This window comes from Pristis pectinata, chromosome 13 (assembly GCF_009764475.1).
Source record: "Pristis pectinata isolate sPriPec2 chromosome 13, sPriPec2.1.pri, whole genome shotgun sequence".
Lineage (NCBI taxonomy): Eukaryota > Metazoa > Chordata > Chondrichthyes > Rhinopristiformes > Pristidae > Pristis > Pristis pectinata.
Genome location: NC_067417.1, coordinates 2,206,480 through 2,218,701, shown reverse-complemented (window position 1 = coordinate 2,218,701; position 12,222 = coordinate 2,206,480). Strand labels below are relative to the sequence as shown.

The window sequence follows — 12,222 nt, the reverse complement described above, 5'->3', positions numbered from 1 at the left end:
CTGTTATTGTTTTTACCTGTACTACCTCAATGCACTCTGTACTAACTCAATGTAACTGCACTGTGTAATGAATTGACCAGTACGATCAGTATGCAAGACAAGCTTTTCACTACCTTGGTACAAGTGACAATAATAAACCAAAAAAGAAAGGTTCCTTTTACTTGAGGGAGGGGAGATTGGGGCATTTTCCCACCACCCTAATCTCTGTCGCCACTCTCTCTCCCTCTGCAGGTATGATCCTGGTCCAGACAGAGAGTGGGCAGCTCATCATGGTTCCTCAGCAGGCACTGGTTCAGGCTCAAGCTCAACAACCAGGAAGCATCTCTCCTCGGCCTTCTGCTCCCACCAGTGCTGCCACAATCCGTCTAGCATCAAATCAGGTATGAAGTGACTATAAAGAATTCCCTTGTTCGGGTTGCTGCCAAGTGGTGCCTGCAGATGTTAAGTTGGTGAGAGTGTTTTTATGCCATTCCATGGCTCCTTGTTTTGTGCCTTTGTTCTTAAGCAAAGATCCATGAGGAACTGCTGGCCATTCTGTTAAAAGTACTGAAGGAGCTTGATGTGAAGCGAGGAAGATGGTTGCAGGCAAATGTGATGCACAGTTGTAGTTGCTGAATATCTGATCTTGGGCTGTCAATGTGAGGGGTTGTTGTGGCTGATTCCTAATTCTCATGCTGACTGCTTCCACCGCCTCCCCCCCCCCCCCCCCCCAGGGTAAAAAGAGAAGTGAGACATTGGCTGAGATTGGTGACTGTAGTGAACAACAAGCATGGTGACTAGGTGGGAAACAAATACAACAGTGCAAAGGGAGGAACATTTCAGCTGGTTAGACTTGGGCAGGGTTTAAATATGTGCGCAGCTACCTGATGTTAGAGGAACAGTTCCCTGAATACACCGTGTGAACTATAGCTCCACTAATCCCACACTGGATTAGTATGTGAATTAAGAACAGGTCTGGTGTCTGGATATAGGATTAGCTGTGTAAATACTGTACAAGTTTGTAAAGAGCTGCTCAGGATGCAAGTTTCTTGTCAACCATTAAAAAGAGTGCCTGAGTAAAAGTTTTCAAAAATCCTGGAGTAATTTCGAGAAATGTTAACTATAAATGTTGTGTGCATCGCCATTAACTCTGCCGTGTGATGCCTATGAAATGAAACTATATCTTGGAGACTGAGAATACATTTTAGTCCCTAAACCAAGGTCCAATCTTCTCTGTTGGGTGGACATAGAAGGTCCTATTGCAACATTTTGAAGAACACTCATAAAAGGCAAGTTATCCCCAGATTTGAGGCTAATGTCCCTCCTTTGGCCAACATGTCTGGGAAGAAACAAGATCCTCAGCTCAAGCTCATTATGGTTTATGGGATCCAGTGGGACCAAAAATCAACACGTTTCCTCTGACAGCAGTGACTTCAATAGCACTTGTTGACTGTGGAGCATTTTGGGATGTGAACTGATGGCAGCACATTTACAAAATTCTGTTGCCGAACAATCCTGCCCTTTCACGTGGCGCTCTCCTGCACTTCCCCCAGTCTTATCCACAATTCTCTTCTATCAGATGCCGTGTTGGTCGTATTGTTCAGGGAAAACATTGTCCACATTTTTGTAAATCAATTCTTTTTGAAGCCAAGCTTTGTGATAGCTCAGCGGATTGTGAGGTCTGATGGAATTCTGAGCTCTCAAGGTGTGGTAAGTCCCCAGGCACAGTTTCAAGTCAAGTCAAGTTTATTGTCATGTGCATAAGTAGGGTGAGGTGAGGTAGGATTAGGGTTGTGCAGGTTAGTTCAAGAACCTGATGGTTATAGGAAGATAGCTGCACCTGAACCTGGTGACGTGGGACTTCAGGCTTCTGAACCTCCTGCCCAATGGTAGCAGTGAGAAGAGGACATGGCCTGGATGGTGGGGATCCTTGACAGATGCCGCCACCTTGAGGCAGCGCCTCCTGTAGATGCTGTCAAGGGTGAGGAGGGCTGTGCCTCTGATGGACCAGGCTATGTCCACTGCTCTCTGCAGCCTCCAGCATTCCTGTGTGTTGGAATTGCCTTACCAGGCCATGATGCAAACAGTCAGGATACTTTCAACAGTGCTCTGTTGAAGTTTGTTAGAGTATTTGGTGATGTGCCAAATCTCCTTAAGCTTCCAAGAAAACTGTTACTATTGGATAACTGGTCTCAGCTAAAGTGGTGAGACTATGCTGCATTAAATTGTAGCACACCCTGGGGAGATGAGGCAAGTCAGCCATGTTTCCTGCTCCCTCAGTGAGCCTGGGGAGGATGCAGGTTCAGGCCCACTGTGGGATCTCTGCAGAGAATACTTGCCCAACACTGGCAGGCTGGACCTACACTCTCTGAACACTAGGAGCTTGACATGGTTGATACAGGGATGATGTTTCCCCATCTGAAGCTCTGTACTCTGCTGCCCTCATGAGTACAAGTCACGTCTCCTGCCCTGTTGAGCAGCAACCTCTGCCGATGCCTGATGAGAACCACTGGCCCAGCAATCCTACAGCACAGAGGTTTGCCCCGGGTCCCCTCGGCACCGAACCCTCTATCCATTGACTCACATAGCAGAAAAGCATGAAAAAGAACTGCACTTCGTGTAACTTTGTTTTAAAACAGTGAAATAGATGGAGATGTCATTCGTGCATTCATTTTATAAATTAGTTTATAGAGCTATGGGCTGCCACCCTGATCTGACGTGAGACCAAGGGTTTTTTTAAACCCAACCCAACCCAACCTGAATTCAATGGATATGGTCAGGGCCCCTCAGGCTTGGGTTGCTAATGTAGGCTATTGGGGAGGGTGGAATGGCCTGGCAAAAGGTGATTGTTTTTTCCCATTCCTTGTAATCCCCTTCTTCAAATCCATCCTCCCACCCCACCCTCAACCTCTCTAAATCCCATCCCCAAACAAGAAGAGAGAAAAGCAATCAGTTGGTCATCCCAAGACAGATCATTAATTCACCTGTGACAGGGGTGGAGGCTTGGAAACAGAACAGAGAATGACCTACCAAGTGACATGTTTGGAGGGATGAGAGGGGAAACTCTGTGAGAGTGGGAAGCAAGAGAAGGGAACTCCAGGGAGAGTTGAAAGGAACATGTTTCTGTCCTGACAGGTGAGGGACTGACCTGTTTCATTCTTCCAAGGATCCCTCTCACCTTGTTTAAAATAGTGAAGAGATATCTGAAAAACACTGCAGTGCTTTACCTCCAACAGATGCATCAGTTGGGCCTGTCAGAAATATCATTCATCTAGTTGGATAACTTGTAATTGCTTGCAGAGTATACCTTATGATTGCACAAGCTCCCCCCACTGCTCTCCTTACCGTCTCTCTCCAATCCTGTACCCACCTAACACATCAAGCACTGGAGGTAACACCATTCATGGTGCAGTTTAGTCGCAGTCCTCATTGTCATTGAAATCAGTGAGGTGACACTGTGTTTGTTGGTGAGCCATCATAATCTTTCCAGGAATATCATCTCCTAACAGTCATGGTGGGCGAAGCAGAGGTCAGAATTCTTGCTCCAGATCACTTCCTCCTCCTGGCTGTGAACTGCACCAGGTGAGAGGGTGAAGTGCAGACACAATGAATTTCTCAAACAGCAGCAACGTGTCTCACTGGCAAGGTTCACAGTCTGGGAATGTTTATTCTGTTGGTGTGGCACTGGGCCTTGGATACTGGAGTCTCAGGTAGGAACTGATTTGAGGAAATCGTTGTGACCATGCTCAGGGAACATCTGACCCCCTAGACTCTTGACCTCTCATTCTATCTCGTTGTGACCTTGCACCTTATTGTCTACCTGCACTGCACTTTCTCTGTAGCTGTTAAACTTTTTCTCTGCATTCTGTTATTGTTTTACCTTGTACTACCTTAATGCACTGTGTAATAAATTGATCTGTACGAACAGTATGCAAGACGAGTTTTTCACTGTACCTCGGTACAAGTGACAATAATAAACCGATTTACCAACTGTCCTAATTGAAGGATTTCTGGGACGTGGAGCACTGGAGAGACATTCCTGGGGTCAGGCAGTCTTCACAGTTGCTAGGACCTGGAGCACAAACAGGGTATCAGAACACACTCAGAGTTGAATTGGAACTGCAGGAAATCAGGCAGTATTTTGGAATTGACCAGTAGTTATTAAAGCTTGATCTTACTGTCATTTAGAGTTTAACTGTTGAAAATAAAATGGTTAAGAAGTTTTTTCTTAATGAATATAATTGACATAAATATTCGTACTTTCATTCCATCTGTCTTCCTGTCTGTATGGTAAAATTGTTTGTGGCTTTATTTTTCAAATTTGAGACAAGGTCAGCATTGCAGTCTGCCATATGCTGATTCTTGTTCATCTGGAAGGGTTCAGCAAATCAAATCTTGTTACGAAGAACTGTATTTATTATTACTCTGTATGCTGTACTCTGTGAGCTTCACGTGAGCAGGGAATTTCATTCCACCCTGCTGCATATGACAATAAACTAATCTAAATAGCTCAGTGAATGGTCTTCTGCCTGGTGTAGTTTAGACACACACACAATAGAGAGAGCCAGGTCTCATCCCATGATCCCAGGTGTCTTCTGATAAATTGGGGCAACAGTATGATTTGACTAATTGCCTTTGGACTTGGGGAGCGGACAAAATCAGGAAGTGTTTCTCCTGATTTGTGGGCAGCTGTACAGAGAAGGTACAGTGAATTGGTACAGTAGATTGGTTCTAGGGTTGGAGGATTTTCTGTACGAGAGAGGTTGAGTACACTGGGACTTACTCTGTGGAATTTGGAAGAATGAGGCGATCTCACCAAAAAAATAAAAAAAATGCTTACAGAACTTGACAGGCTGGATGCAGGGAGAATGTGTCCTCGGCTGCGGAGTCCAGAACCGGGGGCACGGTTTGAGATTGACGGAGAGAGTCATCAAGTATAGCAGCACAGAAACAGGCCCTTCAGCCCATCTAGTCCATGCTGACCTGATCTTCTGCCTAGTCCCATCTACCTGCTCCCAGACCATATCCCTCCAAACCTCTCCCATCCATGAACCTATCCAAACTGCTCTTAAATGTTACAATTGAACCCCCATCCACCACTTCCGCTGGCAGCTTGTTCTACCCTCTGAGTGAAGAAGTTTCCTCTCAGATTTCCCTTAAATATTTCACCTTTCAACCTAAACCTATGACCTTTAGTTCTAGTCTCACCCAACCTGAGGGGAAAAAGCCTGCATGCATTCACCCTATCTATACCTCTCATCATTTTGTATACCTCTATAGGATCTCCCCTCATTCTCCAGCACTCCAGGGAATAAAGTCCTAACCTATTCAACCTTTCCCTGTAACTCAGGTCCTCAAGTCCCGGCAACATCCTTGTAAATTTTCTCTGCACTCTTTAGAGCTTATTGAGATCTTTCCTGCAGGTAGGTGACCAGAACTGCACACAAGGGCGTTGGAAGCTGAGTTATAGTGTTCATTCAAAATAGAGATTGATAGGTATGTGGATATTAAGGGAATCAAGGGACTTGGGAATCATGCTGGAAATGGTGCTGAAGATCCTGACTTTGAATGCTGGAGAAGGCGTGAAGGGCTGTATGGCCTAATCCTAATTCTTACATTCTAATATTTATTACCCTGGCACCAGGGAGGTAATTACACAATGTGGGAAGTAACCATTCTCAGCAATCAGCACTTTAACCTTGACTGTGTTATTGTGAAACAGGTGAACCACAAGAATATTTCTGGGCACTTGACTGTGAATACCTGGGAAAGGATGTGCTGTGAGAGGAAGAGCGCTTGGCCAGCAGAAATGGGTGGATGCTGCCCTCTGGTGGTGAATCCCTCCATTGTGTACTGGGTGGATATTAAGAGCTGTTTCAGTCCTGAGACATAGCTTGCCATATCCCCTGGATGGCTTACCATCTGTCATTGGATGTTGTTGGGAGTGTTTCTGCCATTCACTTTGTTCCTGTTGTCGGTTTTGATCATGACTTGGTGATGACGAGGGAGACCAATGCATTTTAGCAGGATGGGTTGAAGTTGTGACTTGTGAGTGTTCTTGCACACATGAGAGTTTCAGGTGACCATGCGTGGGTGCTGCTTGTCCAGTTGTTTCCTGTGCTCAGCAGCCTAGGAGTGTTCTGGATTCAGTAACCGGGTGGACTCGAGTTGGCTGAGCCCTGCCTCTGGCAGGGATGTGTCAGCAGGATATCCCTTCATCTGTGTGGTAGATGGGATGAGGGTCACCAGTCCTGATGGGAAGGTATCTGGATAAGGAAGCCTCCCCTGAGCAAAAGCCCATAACATTGAGTCAGCTGCGGAAACAGCCCGTTTTAAGTCAATCAGCAATGAAACACTTATTTTCTCCTTTTGGTCTTCATTCAGTCCCGGAGGAAAGAAGTACCTGCTTTGGAGATGTTATTGCTTAACTCATTCCTTGAATGAGGGGGTTGGCCTTTTGAGGAGAGATTCTGTAAGACTGCCTGATACTCACTGGAGTTCAGAAGAATGAGGTAATCTCATTGAAATATATCAGATCCTGAGAGAGGTCAATGGGGTAGATGAAGAGTCTGTTGCCTCTAGCGGTTGAAGCTAGGACCAGCATAAGGGGAAGTTTCATATCAGAGGTGTAAATCTTTGGAAATCTCTGCCACAGAGAGGTATGGATGCTCAGGTGCTGAGAGTATATTTAAGATTGAAATCAATAGATTTTTGGACACAAAAGGAAATCAGAGTCAGGTAGGAAATGTGAGGAAACCAGGTCAGCCAGGGTCTTTTTGAACAGGGGAACAAGCTGGAGGGTGGTATGGCTAACTCTTTCTATTTGGCTTGTTGCAATTTAGTCTGACTTCCCTTTTTAGCTAATCTCTCAATGTTGGCCATGATTTCCGGACTGTCTTAGTTCATTTGCAGGATGTGGGTGGTGATGGCAAGCCCAGCATTTATTGCTCACCCTTAAACACCTTTGGGAAGGTGGTGAGTGAGTTACTGTAAAATGCTGCAATTCATGTACAGGCACATAGTGTAGTGGTTAGCGTAATGCTATTACAGCACCAGCAACCCCTGTTCAATTCTGGCTGCTGTCTGTAAGGAGTTTGTACGTTCTTCCCGTGTCTGCGTGGGTTTCCTCTGGGTGCTCCGGTTTCCTCCCACATTCCAAAGCCATATGGGTTAGGAAGTTGTGGGCATGCTATGTTGGCGCCGGAGGCGTGGCGACACTTGTGGGCTGCCCCAGAACACTCTATGCAAAAGGTGCCTTTCACTGTGTGTTTCGATGTACATGTGACTAATAAAGAAATCTTATGTAGTGAAGTATCCCACATTGCTGCTATTCATTTGCGAGCTCCCAGGATTTAGGTCGGCAATGAAGCTACAGTGACATAGTCTCAAATTTGGTATTGGTTTATTATTGTCTCTTGTACTGAGGTACAGTGGAAAAAAATTTGAAGGGAATGTGAGGGACAAGTTTTTCCACACAGGGTGGTGGTGTTGCATTTTGGGAAGTTAAACCAGGACAGGACTTGCACAGTAAATGGCAGGGCTCTGGAGAGTGTTGTAGAGCAAAGAGGCCTGGGGTACAAGTACATAGTTCCCTGAAAGAGGTGACACAGGTAGACAGGGTGGTGAAGAAGGCATTTTGTACGTTCACCTTCAGTCAGGGCATTGAGTACAGGAGTGGGACGTACAGTTACAACTGTGCAAGATGTTTCTGAGATCATACTTGCAGTATTTTGTGCATTTCTGGTCGCCCAGCTATAGGAAGGATGTCTTTAAGCTGGAAAGGGTGCAGAAAGGTTCACAAGGATGCTTCCGGGACTGGCGGGATTGAGTTATCAGGAGAGACTGGATAGGCTGGGGTTTTTTCCCCTGGAACGTAGGAGGTTGAGTGGTGAAGTTACAGTGGTATATAAAATCACGAGGATTGCAGGTAAGGTAAGTGGTCGCAGTCTTTTCCCCAGGGTAGAGGAGTCTAAAACTAGAGGAAGTAGGTTTAAGGTGAGAGGGGAAAGATTTAAAGGGGACCTGAGGGGCAACTTTATTTCACACAGAGGATGGTGGGTAAATGGAACTAGCTGCTGGAGGAAGTGGTAGATGTGGGAACCATTGCAACGTTTACAAGACATTGGGACAGGTACATGGATGGGAAAGGTTTAGGGGGATGTGGACCAAATGCAGGCAAGTGGGACGAGCTCAGGAAGGAACCTTGGCTTGAATGAGTGGGGCGGAAAGGAATGTTTCTGTGCTGTATGACAATGACTCTCAGGAAGGATGGTGTGTGACTTGGTGGGAGAGTTTCTTTGACACATTTTGTGACTGAGTTGGAGTTGAAAATTTCAGGGCTGTTCACCTGCACAAACCGTTGAATGAGAAATGATCGCAATATTTCTGTCAGTTAGTTTCATGTTTCTTGAATGTCTCCTGGGTTTTAAACTAATTGTTATCAACTTTGGTCTGTCCCTGATCACAGAGATATCATTTGTGCAGCCCAACCTCTCCCCCTCTGCAGTTTAAAAGATGCTTTTCTCATCCCCCTCTCCCCACCCCACCTCTCCCCCCCCTCCCCCTCTCTCCTCCCCCCTCCCCCTCTCTCCTCCCCCCCCTCTCCCTCTCTCCTCCCCCCCTCCCCCTCTCTCCTCCCCCCCTCCCCCTCTCTCCTCCCCCCCTCCCCCTCTCTCTCTCCTCCCCCCTCCCTCTCTCTCTCCTCCCCCCTCCTCTCTCTCTCTCCTCCCCCCCTCCTCTCTCTCTCTCTCCTCCCCCCCTCCTCTCTCTCTCCCCCCCTCCGCTCTCTCTCCTCCCCCCCTCCTCTCTCTCTCCTCCCCCCTACTCTCTCTCTCCTCCCCCCTCCTCTCTCTCTCCTCCCCCCTCCTCTCTCTCTCCTCCCCCCCCCTCCTCTCTCTCTCCTCCCCCCCTCCTCTCTCTCTCCTCCCCCCCTCCTCTCTCTCTCCTCCCCCCCTCCTCTCTCTCTCCTCCCCCCCTCCTCTCTCTCTCCTCCCCCCCTCCTCTCTCTCTCCTCCCCCCCTCCTCTCTCTCTCCTCCCCCCCCTCCTCTCTCTCTCCTCCCCCCCCTCCTCTCTCTCTCCTCCCCCCCCCTCCTCTCTCTCTCCTCCCCCCCCTCCTCTCTCTCCCCCCAGGAGTATCATATAGTTTTAAAGAAAAAGACACTGCTGTTTTAGTTCTCCAAAGCTCCAAGGTTCTGGACGTAGTGACTGTCGTGGAGTTATTCAGGGTGATACACACTGCTCAGTTCCTGCAGGTGGTGCTGTAGAGTCATAAGTGACCGCAGACGCTGGAATCTGGAGCAGCTCCGCTGGAGCAACTCAGCGGGTCGAGCAGCATCTGTGTGGGGGGGGGGGGGGGGGGGGGAATGGACAGGACAGTCGACATTTTAGGTCGAGATACCACATCAGCACTGAGAATGGAGAGGGAAGAGTACAAAGAGGAGAGGAGGAAGGGGGTGAGATCAGTGGAGCAAGGAGGGTGTAGGATAATGGGCAGATGGTGCCTGGGAGGGGTGGGGACAGCTGCTGGAGGGGGTAACGTGGGAACTGGTGCTGGAATCTGATGAGCAAGGAAGGTGATGATGGGAGCCATGAGGGCAGGGGGAAAGGCAGATGGAACCAGATTGCTGGGGCTAGTGGGTGAAATGTGAGGGTAGCAGGGGGATGAAAATGGATTTGGCAGGGGTGGGGGGTGCTGGGGCTGGAGGGGGGTATGGGAAAGGGGACAAAAGTGGGAGGACCAGAGGTGGGTCGGAAGGAGAGAGAAGGAGAAATGCATTCAGATTCCAGCACTTGTAGCCTTTGTGTCCCACCCGTCTCCACTGTCACCCTACCCTTACCCCCCCCCCACCCCCCCGGCTCCATCCACCCACCATCCTTTTCCCCTCCTCAGTCCATCTATCACCTCTGGCCCGTCTCACCACTCCCCCTCTCCTCTCTATACTGGCTATCTCGTCTCTCCACTCTCAGCCCTGATGCAGAGTCAGAATCTGGTTTATTATCACTGTCTTACATGAAATGTGTTGTTTTGCAGCAGCTGTACAGTGCAAAGGCATAAAATCTATAAAATACAAAAGAAGTAAATCGTGTAAAGGGAAAGGAACAATGGGGTAGTGTTCATGGACCATTCAGAAATCTGATGGTGGAGGGGAAGAAGCTGTTCCTGAATCGTTGACTGTGGGTCCTTAGGCTCCTGTAGCTCCTCCCTGTCAGCAGTAACTAGAAGAGGGCATGTCCCGGGTGGTGAGGGTCCTTAGTGATGGATGCCGCCTCTTGAAGATGTCCTCGATGGTGGGGAGGGATGTGCCTGTGATGGAGCTGGCTGAGTCTACAACCCTTTGCAGCCTCTTGCAATCCTGCACATTGGAGTCTCCACACCAGGCTGTGATGCAACCAGTCAGAATGCTCTCCACTGTACATCTGCAGAAATTTGTAAAAGTCTTTGGTGACATACCAAATCTCCTCAAACTCCACATGAAGTAGGGCCACTGGTGTGCCTTCTTCGTGATCGCATCAGTGTGTTGGGCCCAGGATAGATCCTCCGAGATGTTGATGCCCAGGAACTTGAAGCTGCTCACCCTTCCCACCGCTGACCCCTCAATGAGGACTGGTGTGTGTTCTCCTGACTTCCCCTTCCTGAAGTCCACAATCAATTCCTTGGTCTTGCTGACGTTGAGTGCAAGGTTGTTGTCCTGACCTGAAATGCCGACAATTCCTATCTCTCTCCCCCGCCCCGTCCCCCCCCAGTAGAAGTTGCTCAAGCCGCTGAGTTGCTCCAGCAGTTTGTTTTTTGGTGCTGTTGGCATGATAGTGATGAGTGGTGTGATAAACATCAGCTAACACGCTTCATCACCCCCTGCCCTCTCCCACCACCTACCCCCAACCCCCACAGCAGGCTCTGAGTGGATTGTCTTTAGGTAATGCCACCAGCCAGATCATTCAACATATTTAAGGTGGAGATGGATAAATAATTGAAAAAATCAGGGAATTCAGGGTGATGGGGAACTGGCACAGAAGGAGTTGAGGCCAGTGTTGATAAGCCATGATCTTGGTGCGTGGTGGGGCAGGCTTTAGGGGCCGAGTGGCCTACTCCTGCTCCCATGTTCTTTTGCAAGGACATTACAGCCTATTCATCGCTCTGTTGCAAGGACAATGCAGCCAACTGGCCCAGTTCCTTAACATTTGGCGTATCGAGACTCCATGTTGCAGTGAAGTGCGAAGTTTATTTTGAGCTGGTGTTGTTTATTGAAGGCTTTGGGTTTCATTCCTTGTCTCTATCTACCCTGAACCTTTTTACTTTTCCCCTGGAGTTGGGCATGGAATCCCACCTACCTTGCAATTTGAACCAAGCTGATGAAAGACCTTGATGCAGAATTTTGAGAAGCTTTCAGAGGGGATCAGCTTTGTTTTGTTGTCAGTTGTTGTTTCTGCAAAGCTGATTGACGTTTGGTTAGGGAGCTCTCTCTCTCGTTGCCTTTTCTATTTGTAACCAGTGCCTAAGGTGAAAAATCTGCCTCCAGACCGGTGGATTGTTCTGGAGATGGTTACCGGAGCAACCCTCCCCAGACCTGCTTTCTTTGCTTCTGGTGACTGCACAATTTCATTACCCAGTCGGGATCAACCCATTCACATCACCTTAATACAATTTGTCTGCACATGATAAAGAAAAATTAAATTTTGAGCTTAAACTTTGGCAGGGAAAAGTTGCACGTCTTCATGTACATCGCATTGTAAGCGGCGGGCTGCATTTGTGTGTTGCATTCGTGGTATGGCGTTCAACTGGGAGAGTGCATTTGTTAACGTGAAGGGTGTGTTTGTCCCAGAACTGCAAGATGCAAAAGATGTGTATGTGTTATTATGTAGTTATAAATGAAGAACTACAGTTCCCAGCAGGCAATGCAAGGGGGTCTCATAGGGAACAGGAAGTGGCTGTAAAAAGAGAGGGAAAGTAAGCAGTGTTGTTGTTTAATAAAAATGTTCAGATGTTAAAACCCACTTGATGAAGAACAAATATAACAGTGTATATTGCACTTTAATTTGTAATGGTTAACAATAAGGGGTTAGGGAGAGCTTGACTGTTCTGTTACTGGGTGGTGGCAGAATGAATGGGCATTCTCTGTGGCAGAGGTTTTGAACTTCAGAACAGGAAAGCACGGGTAATGTAAGGAGGAACTTGAATCCCGCGTAGGGGGAGAATGCAAGGTTTGGAATCGCGTGTTTGACAAGGTGGCTGATGCCTGTGTGAA

The 12,222-nt window shown here is 47.8% G+C and overlaps 1 protein-coding gene across 1 annotated transcript in view; it reads left to right on the top strand.

Moving 5' to 3' along the window:
* LOC127577453 (transcription initiation factor TFIID subunit 4-like) overlaps positions 1-12,222 on the top strand; it is a 282,848-nt gene that overhangs the window by 18,081 nt on the left and 252,545 nt on the right. The window contains exon 2 of the mRNA XM_052028677.1: positions 232-380. Coding sequence (XP_051884637.1) covers positions 232-380 — 149 coding nt within the window. The remainder of the gene's footprint in view (positions 1-231; positions 381-12,222) is intronic.